Source organism: Halteromyces radiatus (assembly GCF_025201355.1).
Source record: "Halteromyces radiatus strain CBS 162.75 chromosome Unknown BX664scaffold_2, whole genome shotgun sequence".
NCBI classification, from domain to species: Eukaryota; Fungi; Mucoromycota; class Mucoromycetes; order Mucorales; family Cunninghamellaceae; genus Halteromyces; species Halteromyces radiatus.
In genome coordinates this window covers 2,458,507-2,472,500 of record NW_026251688.1, presented here as the reverse complement: position 1 = coordinate 2,472,500, position 13,994 = coordinate 2,458,507, and the positions used below count along the sequence as shown (strand labels likewise).

Below are 13,994 nucleotides of genomic sequence, written 5' to 3'. Positions count from 1 at the left end.
CTGCTCAACGATCTGGTGACTTTCCTATACAAGACAATTCGAAACGTGTACTAAGCAATATGGTATTTATGGGTCAAGGAGAACCATTATACAATTGGAGGTAAATCAAAAAAAAAAAAAATTTCAATCATCACATATCATTTTGATTTATTTTCTTCCTTTTTTATTTACTATAATAATTCAAAGAACTACAAGTAAGGCGATCAAGATATTGACAAATTCGGAAGGATTGGCATATCCAAAATCCAAAATAGTTGTCAGTACGTCTGGTGTAAGTGCCAAAAAAAAAAAAAGATGAAATGGAAGATTGAATTGAATGATATTCTTTTGTTGTTATGACGAAGGTTGCACCATTGATTCCAAAACTGGCAAGTGAACTTGGTGTCTCATTGGCTATCTCACTTCATGCTACCAATAATGATTTACGTGATGAATTAGTTCCTCTGAATAAAACGTATCCATTGGAAATGGTATTAGATGCTTGTCGACAATATAGTCAAGTGATGGGAAATAAAGGTAGAAGAATTACCTTTGAGTAAGTAAATTACAAAAGTGATCAATTATTAAGTTTGAAAGCTTAACCAACTATCCTTTTTTTTTTTTTTTTTTTAGATATGTTATGTTAAATCATGTCAATGATTCTTTGGCTGAAGCCCGTATGCTTGTCAAATTATTAAAACAACTTCCTGCTCATGTTAATCTTATGTAAGTAAAAAAAAAAAAAAGAAGATGATGTGATTGATAACTAATATATAATTTTTTTTCTTTTATGATAGACCATTCAATCCATGGCCTGGAAGTTCTTATGAAACAACGCAATGGGATCATATTGAACGATTTGCTCAAGTAGTGATGAATGGCGGAGTTCCTTGTACAACTAGGAGACCTCGTGGAAAAGGTAAAAGAAGAGAGATAATAATGAATGATATCTTATGTTTTTTTTTTTTTTTTATTTTTTTTATAGATATTTTGGCTGCTTGTGGTCAACTGAAGACTTCAATAGGACAGAAACAAAATTCAATTATAGAATAGATTTAGAAACTGTAGATTACACTTTTTTTCTTATACCATATTTGTACTAAAAAAAAAAAAAAATAGAATAAAGAAAAAAAAAAGTGACTTTGAAAAAAATATTTCCGTTTCCCTAGATTTTTTTTTCTCATTTTCCCTTTCTCCTTTCTTCTCCTTTAGGTTAACTTTTTTATCTGTTATTAAGAGAATAACTTTCCTTTACTGTTGTTGTTGACTGTTGTGTTATTATCTCGATATGTTTAGTTCTACAACTCCATCAACTGGCATTTTTGGTGTTCCTCAAACATCAACCACACAAACAACAACAACAACAACAACAACACCTGGAGGATTTGGTCACCAACGCAATACTACTTCAATGTTTACTCCTGCCACTAGTACTTCTTCTTTACCTTCAAACAGCAATACATTGAATACTCAAACTGGATTCCAACCTTCAACCTCAACCTCGGTTACTAATTCCACATCAACTAATACCACTTCTCTATTCGGTTCCAATATAACTCAAGGCGCTGGTTTTAGTTTTGGCACTCAACAACAACAACAACAACAGCAACCCGCAAAACCACTTTTCGGTGGCTCATCTTTTACCACTAATACAACTTCATCCACTCCTGCATTTAGTTTTACATCTCAACAACAACAGCAACAACAGCAACAACAACAGCAACAACAACAACAACAACAAGACTCATCCCTTCTTAGTTTACATGCCGCTTTTCCAGATACCAATGTGCCATACTTTGTCATTCGACCGGATGGTATCAGTCGTACTATGTTACCTTCAAGTTTCTTTATGAACGATCGAGACTCCACCAAAACGGATAACGTGACTTCGTCGACCAGCTCCACTACTACTCCAACTACTACAACTACATCAAAAGGTACATTCGTTCTCTCTGGGAAAGACAAAGACACCAGCCTTTTATCAGCAAGTTCACATCTTCAGTCATTGGGTGACTCAAAATCAAGACGAAATGTACTTTCTACATCTTCTTCCTCTCCTTCCCTTACGTTTGGTGAAAAACGGACTGTGCTTCCTGGTTTTTTGACTGGTACAACTGCTCAGGTATAAAATAAAGAATATATATAATGTCATAAGAACTTATCATTATTGTTCTTCTTTTTTTTTTTTCTTATATAGACTACAGAAAGTGCAACTACTGGACATAAACGTTCATTAAGTGATAATGAAGATTCAGAGTAAGTAGATGGACTAATAAGAATAAAAGAATGGGAAGTTTTTGTCGTCACTTGTACTAAATCCTTACTTTTCTCTCTCTCTCTCTCTAGTCGACGTGTCCTTTTTAAATCATCATCAGTTCCTCCCTCTTCTCATGGTATATTTGGTGCACAACAGAATGATAAATATAGTGGATTTGGAAAACATAGATCTACGGAAACCATTTCAACTGATGAACCACCAGTATCATCTTTATGGGATATTGGCGTGAATCCAAAACCAGCTATTATGCCAGGTAAGTGTTATATTCTAATAAAAAAAAATATAAATAAAGAATATTGACTTTTTTTTTCTTTTTCTAGTTAATTTTGATTTGAAGAAGGATATGAATATTATAAGGTATGAATTTCAACAAAAGGGACTTTATAGAAAATTGAATAGAATTAAACGTATTTTTCTATCATCTTAGTAGTATGAAGGATCAAAATATCAAGGTTGGTGCATCAACAACAGTTAGTATTTTTGGCTTCCCACCCGATATGACAGCAGATGTACTAGAACATTTTACAAAATGTGGTGAAATTGCTGAACGTCATCAATCACCTGGCAACTGGATGACGATTCGATATGCGACACAGGAAGGAGCTAGAAAAGCACTGGAATGCAATGGTACTATCCTTGGTAACAAATATATGGTTGGTGTGACATTACTGATACCAGCAACTGAAAATAATCAAAAGAATGGGAACGCATCGATAGAATCCTCCTCTGGTCAACCTGGTATTGTTAATTTGACACAACCTATTCAAAGTGTATTCAAAACTGATCACCATAAACCATCAGGATTTTTATCATCTTTTACATCGACACCATCAACATTACCATCAACATTACCACCATCATCGTCATTATCAGCATCATTATCACCATCATATGGACAATCCAATGTCATGGGGCAACAAGTAACCAAGGTAGCCGACAATAGCGTCATGAACAAGCTTAAAGAAATCATCTTTGGTTGGTAGATTGTGATATTAGTATATTTTTATTTTTATTTTTATTTTTTATTTTCTAGTTTATGATTATTGTCTTCATTCGTTCTCTTTTTTTTTTTTTTATTGATTTACCCCTCATCGTACATCTTTTTACTTCTCTAGAATAAAAAATCAAAACATACTCAAATCTAGTTCATTGTATAACTCCGGCTATTCCTTGAAAATGACACTCTTAATGCCTCTGTGCTGAAGGGAGTTGTAAGTTAAAAAAAAAAATGAAAAAACAAATACCACCGAACATGATTGGCCGCTGTCTCATTGACCTCTTTTTTTTTTTTTTTTTTTTTTTGGGTGGAATTAAGAACCTAAAACCTTTTCTTTTTTTTTCCCTTCTTGCTCTTTTTTTTTTTTTTTTTTTTTTATTTTTTCTTTTGTGTTCCAACAAACTTATGTGTCCATGTATCAGCAGAAACTCGACGATAACCCATCATTCGAGACAAAACGAGAAAAAGTAACAACAGGTAAAAATGAATCATCTAAATAAGAAAAAAAAAAAAAAACCTCCAAACGGCTACCTATGTTTTTAGTCACTCACACATACAATTTTATCCTATTTAATATGATTCGATAGCATTAAAAATGAACAATATTCCAATTACAAATAACAAAACAGCTATTACACACACTGATGAAGGTTATGTTGAACAACGATTTGAAGCGCCTGACTTTATGACAAAATGGACCGAAGAACAAAAAGCAGGTAAAGTATCATCAATAGTTTATTGAATATGTATTTATATATATATATATATATATATATATGTGCGTGTGTAGTGTAGTGTAGTGTAACAAAAAAGGGAAAAAAAAATAGGGAGCAGTGGAAAAGAAAAGCGGGGACAAACTGGGTACGAATGAATATGGAGGATTTGGTTTTTTTTTTTTTTTTAACTCGTTTATTATCATCTTCTTTATTATCATCTTATTCATTTCCTTTTAAAAATAGAATTTGCATACCAGCTACTATTATCCATTCCGACATCGCGGTCCCTGAAGGTGGTAGATCGACTGGGTCCTTTACTACATCGTGATTTTTTCTCTGTAAGTATGATCTCCTCTCTTTTTTGGGAAATCAAAGGGGTGGTAAACAAAATAATATAGCATGATTTTTAACCTCGTGTAATTCGATGATTCTGAATTTAGATGTTACCTTATGAATTGGCTGTCTATATCCTTAGTTATGTAGATGTTCTTACTCTTATACATATGGGTCAAGTCTCTAGACGATGGAAACTTATCAGTGAAGACCAATCTTTATGGAAACAACTTTATATAGAGAAAGGATGGCAATATGACAAAGAAGCTATCAAGAACTATTTGGAACAATCAATATCTTCAGACATGTCGAAATCCAACAAGAAAGATGTCAAGAAAAGGAATATGGACACTTTTACTACTGCTCGTTTGATCACATCATCTCCTCCATCAAATTCTAGTATTTCCTCTGTCCCTCTAGCAAGAACAAATGCCAGTCTCTATGATCCAACTGCTTTACCTACCATGCCTGGTGCTCCTCACTCTTCTGGTCGTCTTCGCCCATTACGACGACCTGGTGATCTATTTTTACGTTTTCGACAACGTCGTCAAACACAACATCTTTCTTCCTCAGTGTCATCATCTTCTGCAATTTCTACATCCTCCGCTCAACAAGAAAATCGATTGTCATCATCCATTTCCTCCCCACTTTTACAACAACAAAATTTGCCAACAACAATTGAGGAGATAAACGAACCAACTTTTTTACAGTCTCATGAACCATGTTCTACTCCTGATTCTACATCTTATCAGCAACCATGTGCTTCGACCTCATCAACCGATTCGTCTTCATTATTATCAACATCATCTCTCTCACCTACATCTTCAAGACTTCTGATACCTCTTCCGTCATCTCCCTCCATCATACAGGCACATGGAACATCTTCGATCAAGCATAGTTCTAAATTATTATTGTACGATACTTTGGCCAACTTGCGTCATAGTAGAATAACAAACGATTCAACATCACCTTCTTCCCCAACGAACAGTTCTCCTTCTTCTTCTTCATATCAATCATCAACGTTACCAATTCGGTCGTCATCGCCAGCAACGGACTCTCGTTTACCAATGATGACACCTTCTTTATCGACCATTCCAAGTCCAATCAGACGATCTCATCCTACACCAACTTATACCCGTATCAGTGTCTCAAGTCGTCTTCATCAAACATCAACTCCAACTGAAGATGTCATAGGCTCTGCATCAACATCTACATCTCAGCGTCGCCATCACCAACATCGTCACCAGCATCATCAGCATCATTATTATCAACAACAGCAACAACAACAACAACAGCAGCAGCAGCAGCAACAACAAGAACAACAACAATATCCTCATCATCATCATCATCATTATCGAAGATTAGAGTCACAACGAAACTCAACGTTTGACAGAAATATCCGTCTTTCTCAGGATGAAAATCATATGTCATCATCAACAACATCATCAACTTCTCTAATGCTGGATGCCACCCAACACCGTGTGATTGAAAGACGTCCTTTCAAGAATAGACCAATATCACGACAATATGTTCATTATGATGAAACAGCATTGTATCATTATCAAGAAGATGGAGATAGACGATTCATCAATTGGCGACGACTATATCGAAATCGTAGTGTGATCGAAAGACGATGGCGGGATGGACAATATATGATGCATGTATTTCCTTCTTCTTCAACTAATAATAACGACAATGGCAGAACGACAGATATACATGTGGACTGGATTTATTGTTTACAATTCAATAGCAAGATTTTGGTGACTGGAAGTCGTGATCGAACCTTGAAAGTGTGGGATATGAACAATTCTGACTGTTTACATACTTTATATGGACACAGCGCAAGTGTACTATGTCTCCAATTTGATGACCGATGGATTATTAGCGGCAGCAGTGATATGACAATGATTGTATGGGATATATCCTCTGGTAGGAAAGTACGAACGTTGACTGGTCATAGTGAAAGTGTCTTGAATCTACGGTTTAATGGAGATCGATTGGTCAGTTCTTCCAAGGATCGAACTATTCGTGTATGGGATTTATCAACAGGATCAACAACACAGGTTCTACGTGGCCATCGTGCAGCCGTCAACGCTGTACAATTCAAGGATGATATGGTCGTGTCTGCTTCAGGAGATCGTACCATTCGATTATGGAATGCAGTAAGTATTAAAAAAAAAAATACAGTGAATCCTGATTACCTTTTTTTTTTTTTTTTTTTGTAGAATACTGGTGCTTCTATTCGAACTTTTGACTCTCATAGTCGTGGTATTGCATGTGTTGAATTTGATGGTAATTGTATTGTGAGTGGTTCCAGTGATCAAACCATCAAGATTTGGAACATGACTAACGGCGAATGTCTACATACTCTTACCGGTCATACTGAACTTGTACGTACTTTACAAATGGATAAACGATTGGATCGGATTGTCAGTGGAAGCTATGATGGTAGTCTTCGAATTTGGAATATGGAAAAAGGCACTCTTTTACGTAGTTTGACCGATAATTTGGATGGACGGTAAAAAATCATCATTAATAGTTTTTTTTTTTTTTTTTTTTTTTTGAATCAGTTACTAACCAATCCTATATTGTTATTTTATCATATAGAGTGATCAATCTTCAATTTGACTATTCTAAAATAGTTTGTTGTACCAATATGTCCAAGATATTTGTTTATGATTTTACTCATGGTATCGATACTCAGTTTTTAGCCTAATTATCATCATCAAAAAAAAAAGTCACTTCCACCTCTTGTATTTTGCATAGTAGAATTAGTTTTATATCCTTTGTAGTCCTTATAACCCTCTTACTATCATTCCACTTTTCTTTTTTGAATGAAATCATCTGATTAATAAAATATATTCTTTATTGATATCTTCGTGTTTAAGTTATAAAATAACTTTAATTTGACCACCCGAAGAGGAATTCTTTTCATCTAGTATGGTTATTAGAACATTTTCCTCTTTTAAGGTAGAGAATGATTTTATGATTCTAGGATGATGACATTTCTATGATAAGTATTTCTTATGTTGATGATGATCTATTATTATCCTCTCAAAAGAGAAAAACATCATATCATTTAGACACCTTCTTTTGACTATGTCCGCGGATTCTGAAATCCCGAATCCTCCCATGAAGAGTCCCACTTTTTAATTAGATGCTTGGAAATTGGGCTGATCAAAAAAAAAAAAAAGGATGATGTCGATCAAATGATTTCCATTGAAATAATGTCTATATTGTTCATTGTTTTCTTTTAATGAAACGGATGGGTCATTGATAAAATCCAAAAAGGAATCAAAAATGTCAAATCAAATTGGCATGTGATATTCTTTTTGGCTTTTAATTTTCCGTCAATCTCCCCCCTTTTTTTTTTTAGTGCATCAGAGATGAGTTTGAGTGAGTCAGAGCGTTCAAAAAGCCGAGAAAAAAAAATTGACAAGGAGACTGCTTTTATTAAAAAACCTCGCGTCAAAGCAAAAAAAAAAAAAAAAAAAAAAAAAAAAAAATTGATCTTTTTTCTTTCTTTCTTTCTTTTTTTTTCTTTTTTAAACTTTATACTTACATTATGATGGAAGATCTTCGTATTACTGGTTACAATGCTTTATTGACTCCTGCTTTCTTACAAGAAGAATTGCCTATGGTAATATTGTAGTTGACAACAAACTTGTATTGATACTTTTATTCTTTACTTTTATCTAGTCTAAAAAGTCTGAACAAACAGTGGCTCAAGCCCGTAACGAAGCTTCTGCCATTCTTCGAGGTGAAGATGATCGTTTGATTATTATTGTTGGTCCTTGTTCTATTCACGATACTATTGCCGCCAAAGAATATTGTAAGTTCTTAAATATGACAAATATGAAATAAAAAAAAGATGATTATATAATGATCAAATCATATTCTTTGTAGGCCAAAAGTTGATTCAACTTCGAGAACAAGTCAAGGATGAATTGTTGATCATCATGCGCTCGTACTTTGAAAAACCTCGTACCACAGTTGGATGGAAAGGATTGATCAATGATCCTGATATTGACAACAGTTACAACATCAACAAGGGTTTACGTGTAGGACGCAAATTACTATGCGAATTGACTGATGCCGGTATGCCAGTTGCTGTAGAATTATTGGATACTATTTCTCCTCAATATTTGGCTGATTTAATGTCATGGGGTGCTATTGGTGCTCGTACTACCGAATCTCAGTTACATCGTGAATTGGCCTCTGGAGTTTCTTTCCCTGTTGGTTTCAAGAATGGTACAGATGGTAATGTCAAGGTAGCTATCGACGGTATTGGATCGGCTTCTGCTCCTCATCACTTTTTAGGTGTCACCAAACAAGGTACTGTCAGTATTACCCATACCACTGGCAATCCTGATTGTCATGTTATCTTACGTGGTGGTAACGATGGTCCCAACTTTGAAAAGGAACATATTGAAAAAGCAAAAGCTCAGATGACAAAGGCAAATATTCGACCCAACATTATGGTGGATTGTTCTCATGGTAACTCCAATAAGGATCATCGCAACCAACCCAAGGTGGCCAACAACTTGTGTGAACAAATCATTGCTGGTGAAACTTCTATTATTGGTTTGATGATTGAATCACATATCAATGAAGGCAAACAAAGTGTTCCTAGTGAAGGTCCTGCTGGCTTAAAATACGGTGTATCCATTACTGATGCTTGTGTTGATTTTGATTCTACAGTGGAAATCCTTCTCTCTTTATCCAATGCCATCAAGCTTCGTCGTTCTTCTTCTGGTTCTAATTAGACTTCATTTTTACTATTTCATTTCATACTCTTTTATATATATATAGTTTTTGTCCTTTCCCTTCTTTTATATATTTTATAAATCTATATCATCATTATCATTATCATCATGTCTTTTTTTTTTTTTTTGAATCCAACCAAATTTAGAAATAAAAATCCATTCATATTTATCTATATATATTTTTTTTTTCAGAACCGCATAGGTGGCTGGGACTTTTTTCTTATCCAAAAGTAATGGCCAAAAAAAAAAAAAAAAAAAACTTGAAGCACCGAACTTTTTTTTTTTTTTTTTTTTTTTTTTTTTTTTTACATTCTACTTGATCTATTACATGACGCCTATTAATACATCTTCAACGAAGAAGCAATCAACAGTATCAGCTGATGATTTCGAGGATGATTTTGTTGAAGAAGAAGTATATTCGGATACCAATCCGGTGGACGAAGAAGACATGACGACGACGACGGGCAAACGCAAGGCAGATCAGGATACAAAGAAGAAGAAGAACAAGAAGAACAAAAAAAAGAAATCATCGCAGGATCCTTATCATGGTATCAAGATCTGGACAGAATCACCTAGTGTACAAGCCGAATATGTGATGGATCGGTTGAAACAGGCACTTCCTTCACTGACCCCCTTGGAAACCATGGAAATCACTCCCGAAGCCATAGTCGATAATACCAAATTCAAACAAGAACACACCATGGATGCTTTACCGAACTATGTCAAATTCGCCGTCATGAGACACAAGAACCTCAATAAGAAACCTACTGGATTGGGATCTCCCATGGCCATCATAGTCACCCATGCTGCCATGCGAGCTGCCGATCTTTCAAGGTAACCATTAAAAAAAAAAAATAAAAAAAAAAAAAAAAAAAAAAAAAACTCGTTGTTTTTTATACTGAATATTTTTTTTTTTTCGCTTTCTATAGAGGACTGAAAACATTGGCTACTACGGCAAGGATTGCTAAATTGTTTGCTAAGCATATCAAGATTCAAGAACAAGCCGATCTATTGAACAATACCGCCATCCATTTGGCAGTTGGTACACCTCAACGATTATTGGCACTGATAGAACAAGGGCATTTGAAATTGGATCAATTGGAGGTTTTGGTGATGGATACTGATACGTCCAAAGGCAATTACAATCTGATGGAACAACTGTCTGGACGAGAACCTTTATTTACCTTGTTGAATACCTATATTGCTCCTCGAATGCAAGCTGGCACCTCCAAATTGGCTCTTTTTTAGTTGTATCATATATTTTATTTCATTTATCTCATATATAGAATAAACACAATCATTTTCTTTTTTTTTACTACTGACTATTGAATGAATGATTATCTACTTTTTTTTTTATATATATTTATTTATTTTGATATAAAGTGTATATTGTAAAATGAATGAATAAAGGAATAATAGAAAGTGTATGTATTCAAAAAAAAAAAGCAAAGCTAAACTAATCCATTTTCAAAAAAAGATATATCATGTACGAGTGGCAAGGATTTCATTTTTAGCATCGATCATTTCACTTGCATCCAATTGTTTGAAGCCGCCAGACACACTGATATTCTGAGAATCCAAGACTTGATCACTTCGGTCCAAGATTTTGTCAAGATCTTCGTCAGAGATCACCTTATCCCCTTGAGCGACAATTTGTACTTGTTCTCCATCTTCTGATGCCAAGATTTCCGCCAATTCCCTTACACTGTTTTCTTGTTCCTTTTTTGCAGAACCAGATGTGGATGAAATGGGTGTTTTGAATTTGCCTAAACAAAAAAAAAAATATTTAACATTGAAATCATCTTGTCATTTTGATTACCTTTGCTAATGACCAATTTCTCCAATCGACGTTTGGCTGTTGCACGTTCAAGGATCTTGGCTTCTACAGTATTTGCCGCTACAAATCGATAAACTAACACAGGTTTGGTTTGACCAATACGATGTACTCTATCTTGAGCTTGTAAATCCATTTGAGGGTTCTTTTTTTTTTTTTAAAAAAAAAAAAAAAGATCAATAACGGGAAAAAAGAAAAAGATATTTGTCACTTACCCAATCACTATCAAAGATAATGACAGTATCAGCACCAGTCAAATTGATCCCCAATCCACCAGCACGAGTTGATAATAAGAATAATTTGAAAGGAGAATCAGGATCATTAAATTCTTCGATTTGTTGTCTACGAGATTCTTGAGAAACGCTTCCATCCAACCGACAGATGGGCCAGCCCTTGAGATGTGTTGCCCAATCTTCCAAAATATCCAACATTTTTGTCATTTGTGAAAAAATCAACACCTTGTGCCCACGGTCAAAAAGAGCTGTCAATAAACGATCCAATAACAACACCTTGCCAGATTGAGCAGCCAAATCATTGTTGAGAACATGTGTGTTGGTACGAGGATCAATAGGCCAATCAAACAAAAATGGGTGGTTACATACTTTTCGTAGTTGCATAACAAGATTTTGAAGATGAAGAGAATTGACATGTTTGACTAATATATAAGATGGTCAGTTATTGTAAATGATCAATCATATAATTTACTTACTTGCATTTTGGTATTGATGTTTTTTCCCAACTTCTAGATTCGCATCTTCAGTAATTGAGTTTGCGTTTTGAGCTTGTTTTTCCAATGTGGCAAAATAAGTTCGATCAGATGGATCCTTGTATGTCACTGATTTCAAAGCACGAGATGATTTGCGAGTGGTGGATGTATTGTTGTTACCATCAGTGTTGGCATTTTCTTGATTCTCTACATCAGCAGTTTCAGGTTCCTTTGTATCATTGTTATCCTGATCATCTTTAGTGGTCTTGCGTTTGATCAAATAATCTCGTAAATCGCGTTTGATGATGGCATCATATAAATTTTTCTGTGCCACTGTCAATGGTGCATATAATAAGTATTCCTTTTTTTTCGGTAAGGAATGTTCCACTATAAAAAAAAAATATAAAAGTCAATCATGAAATAATAATAATAATAACCAAAATAACTTACCATCTGTCTTCAATCGCCGTAATAAGAATGGTTTCAAAATAGTATGGAGACTAGTGATGATTTGATCTTCTTGTTCCTCCTTCATGATACGTTCTTGACCACTTTTTTGATGGATATCCGAAAAGTCAAACCTAAAAAATTGAAAATAAAAACAGTGAACTTAAGCATATATAATTTTTTACTCTTACCATGATTCAAACATATCCAAGCTATCAAAGATATCGGGTAATAAAAAGTTGAGTAAACTCCATAATTCTGCCAGGTTGTTCTAATGTAATAATAACAAAAAAGAAAGAAAAAATTAGATGACATTTGAATTTTCTCTACCATCCATCTTACTTGTAATGGTGTTCCAGTCAACAATAATCGATTCGCACTAGAATAAGTCTTCAATTCTCTGATCAGTTTACAATTCATGTTCTTGAGACGATGACCTTCATCCACCACAATGTATTTCCAATTATATTTTTGCAAGTGCTTTCGATCATTCATGACAATTTCATAACTGGTAACTACAATAGGGAAATCAAAGTTTGTTTGATTCTTTTTGGCCATTTTTCGATTGATCAAATGTTGACGTTCATCTTTACTACCATGGTAAAGAATAACAGGGATATCAGGAGTAAATCTATACAAAAAAAGAAAAAAAAAGATCAGTATATATCTCACTTTTATATATATATATTATCTATCACCTTTTGAATTCATTCACCCAGTTAGCTAGAGTTGATAAAGGAGTCACAATCAAGTAAGGTCCAGCTACTTGCATTGCTTTTAAATGAGCAATAAAACTAATTGTTTGTAAAGTTTTTCCAAGACCCATTTCATCGGCCAGGATACCATTGAGACCATTTTCCCAGAGACTGATGAGCCATTCCACACCTGCTAACTGATAATCGCGTAATACACCACCTGTCACCAAAGAAGGTTGTCGAGCAGAAATCGTTGGTTTCACTAAAAGCGAAGAATCTTCCCCTTGTCTAGCATCTTCTTTGATAGCAGAAGCCACACTTTCATTATTTTTGCGCCGTTTCAGGTCTTGTTCATCCAAATACTCTTCAAGTTGATATTGAGCATCATTCGTTTTTCGTCGTTTTGTTCCACTTGCCGCGTTCTTGCCACTGGATTTACGCGTTCCTTTTTTGGATTTCACTTGAGAATCCATATCAGCACCATCATTAGTAGTAGTAGCAGCAGCAGCAGCATCCAATTTGGCCGCCTTTTCTCTTGCTTCTTCTTGTTGTTTGGCAAGTCTTTGTCCAAGGATGGAAGCATATGCACCAGATTTCTCCAATAAAAAGTTCAATCGTTTCATTCGTTGTTCTTTCACTGTACTATCGAATTGAACTTGAGCCTATGTAATATATATATATATATATATATATATATATATGTATGTATGTATGTATTTAATAGTGACTATGAGTGTTATTGTCCTCTTTTTTTTTATTATTCAATAAAAAAAAAATAAGAATATTTCCTTTACCTCTTTTTGCATACGAGCTTCATGTTCCTTTTTCGTTTCTTTTGCCATGTCTTCTTCCTCTTTCAACATGGTTGAAGTCACCACAACTTCGTTGTTGTCCTCTGTACCAGCAGCTTGAGATTCTTGATCAGTTGCCATAACGGAAGGTGTCAAACTTGTTTCCTACCGATAAGGAAAAAAAAAAGTAAATAAGAATGACATAACAATGAAGAAATATATAGTTTTTCTTTTTTCTTTACTAATTTACCTACCTGTTGAGTTTGTGATTCAAGGTCTTCGACTGACATGGTTTGATAAACGACAAAAAAAAAAAAAAAAGAAAAGGTGAGGAGGTAAGAAAAGAAAAAAGTTGTCTGTATGTTGGTTCTCAAAAATTTTTTTTTTGTTATCATTTTCCCGGAATTTTAAATCTGTCCTTTTTTGGTCATGCCTGTTGTTGGTCTATGAAA

General features: G+C 34.4%; 7 protein-coding genes across 7 annotated transcripts in view; 6 read left to right on the top strand and 1 right to left on the bottom strand.

The window, feature by feature from the left end:
- The window catches only part of BX664DRAFT_364161 (cfr family radical SAM enzyme), a gene marked incomplete at both ends in the record, with an annotated part of 1,033 nt that extends 494 nt beyond the window's left edge, over window positions 1–539 (top strand). The window contains 3 exons of the mRNA XM_051548409.1: window positions 1–100; window positions 187–271; window positions 345–539. The exon at window positions 1–100 is cut by the window's left edge and continues 21 nt beyond it. Of these exons, the coding sequence (XP_051403310.1) occupies window positions 1–100; window positions 187–271; window positions 345–539 (380 nt within the window). The remainder of the gene's footprint in view (window positions 101–186; window positions 272–344) is intronic.
- Window positions 540–1,175: 636 nt separating this feature from the next.
- On the top strand, window positions 1,176–2,317 carry BX664DRAFT_72435 (uncharacterized protein). Its single transcript, XM_051549710.1, has 2 exons — window positions 1,176–2,101; window positions 2,177–2,317. The coding sequence occupies exons 1-2, from the start codon at window positions 1,268–1,270 to the stop codon at window positions 2,237–2,239; spliced, it is 897 nt and encodes a 298-aa protein (XP_051403309.1). The 5' UTR covers window positions 1,176–1,267; the 3' UTR covers window positions 2,240–2,317.
- A 1-nt stretch (window position 2,318) lies between these two features.
- BX664DRAFT_72436 (Nup53/35/40-type RNA recognition motif-domain-containing protein) lies at window positions 2,319–3,341 on the top strand. The gene is made up of 3 exons (XM_051549711.1): window positions 2,319–2,510; window positions 2,578–2,614; window positions 2,685–3,341. The coding sequence occupies exons 1-3, from the start codon at window positions 2,504–2,506 to the stop codon at window positions 3,238–3,240; spliced, it is 600 nt and encodes a 199-aa protein (XP_051403308.1). The 5' UTR covers window positions 2,319–2,503; the 3' UTR covers window positions 3,241–3,341.
- A 2,617-nt stretch (window positions 3,342–5,958) lies between these two features.
- Window positions 5,959–6,825, top strand: BX664DRAFT_256520 (WD40-repeat-containing domain protein; the record flags this gene model as incomplete). The annotated part of the gene is made up of 2 exons (XM_051540465.1): window positions 5,959–6,465; window positions 6,529–6,825. 2 exons carry the CDS (start codon window positions 5,959–5,961, stop codon window positions 6,823–6,825), a joined length of 804 nt encoding a protein of 267 aa, XP_051403307.1.
- Window positions 6,826–7,871: 1,046 nt separating this feature from the next.
- BX664DRAFT_257606 (3-deoxy-7-phosphoheptulonate synthase) lies at window positions 7,872–9,069 on the top strand (the record flags this gene model as incomplete). Its single annotated transcript, XM_051540510.1, has 3 exons — window positions 7,872–7,943; window positions 8,003–8,135; window positions 8,210–9,069. The coding sequence occupies 3 exons, from the start codon at window positions 7,872–7,874 to the stop codon at window positions 9,067–9,069; spliced, it is 1,065 nt and encodes a 354-aa protein (XP_051403306.1).
- Window positions 9,070–9,396: 327 nt separating this feature from the next.
- Window positions 9,397–10,393, top strand: BX664DRAFT_275564 (U3-containing 90S pre-ribosomal complex subunit-domain containing protein; the record flags this gene model as incomplete). Its single annotated transcript, XM_051541292.1, has 2 exons — window positions 9,397–9,903; window positions 9,999–10,393. Coding segments are annotated over 2 exons (826 nt in total), but the record flags the coding sequence as incomplete, so codon positions are not given.
- A 57-nt stretch (window positions 10,394–10,450) lies between these two features.
- Window positions 10,451–13,847, bottom strand: BX664DRAFT_378077 (SNF2 family N-terminal domain-containing protein). The gene is made up of 10 exons (XM_051548811.1): window positions 13,797–13,847; window positions 13,546–13,707; window positions 12,755–13,413; window positions 12,399–12,687; window positions 12,248–12,327; window positions 12,060–12,190; window positions 11,613–11,996; window positions 11,119–11,558; window positions 10,889–11,048; window positions 10,451–10,835 (listed from the first exon to the last, which is right to left on the bottom strand). Exons 1-10 carry the CDS (start codon window positions 13,830–13,832, stop codon window positions 10,552–10,554), a joined length of 2,625 nt encoding a protein of 874 aa, XP_051403304.1. The 5' UTR covers window positions 13,833–13,847; the 3' UTR covers window positions 10,451–10,551.
- Window positions 13,848–13,994: the final 147 nt, after the last annotated feature.

What these genes read in the sequence shown, in the direction of transcription:
- BX664DRAFT_72435 (XM_051549710.1), top strand. Translation starts at nt 1,268, where the DNA reads ATGTTTAGTTCTACAACTCCATCAACTGGCATTTTTGGTGTTCCTCAA. An exon ending in TGACTGGTACAACTGCTCAG is followed by an intron (nt 2,102 to 2,176) that starts GTATAAAATAAA and finishes TTTCTTATATAG; the next exon opens with ACTACAGAAAGTGCAACTAC.
- BX664DRAFT_72436 (XM_051549711.1), top strand. An exon ending in AAGGATATGAATATTATAAG is followed by an intron (nt 2,615 to 2,684) that starts GTATGAATTTCA and finishes CTATCATCTTAG; the next exon opens with TAGTATGAAGGATCAAAATA.
- BX664DRAFT_378077 (XM_051548811.1), bottom strand. Translation starts at nt 13,832, where the DNA reads ATGTCAGTCGAAGACCTTGAATCACAAACTCAACAG. An exon ending in TGGGTGAATGAATTCAAAAG is followed by an intron (nt 12,688 to 12,754) that starts GTGATAGATAAT and finishes TTTTTTGTATAG; the next exon opens with ATTTACTCCTGATATCCCTG. An exon ending in GAAATTGGTCATTAGCAAAG is followed by an intron (nt 10,836 to 10,888) that starts GTAATCAAAATG and finishes TTTTTTGTTTAG; the next exon opens with GCAAATTCAAAACACCCATT.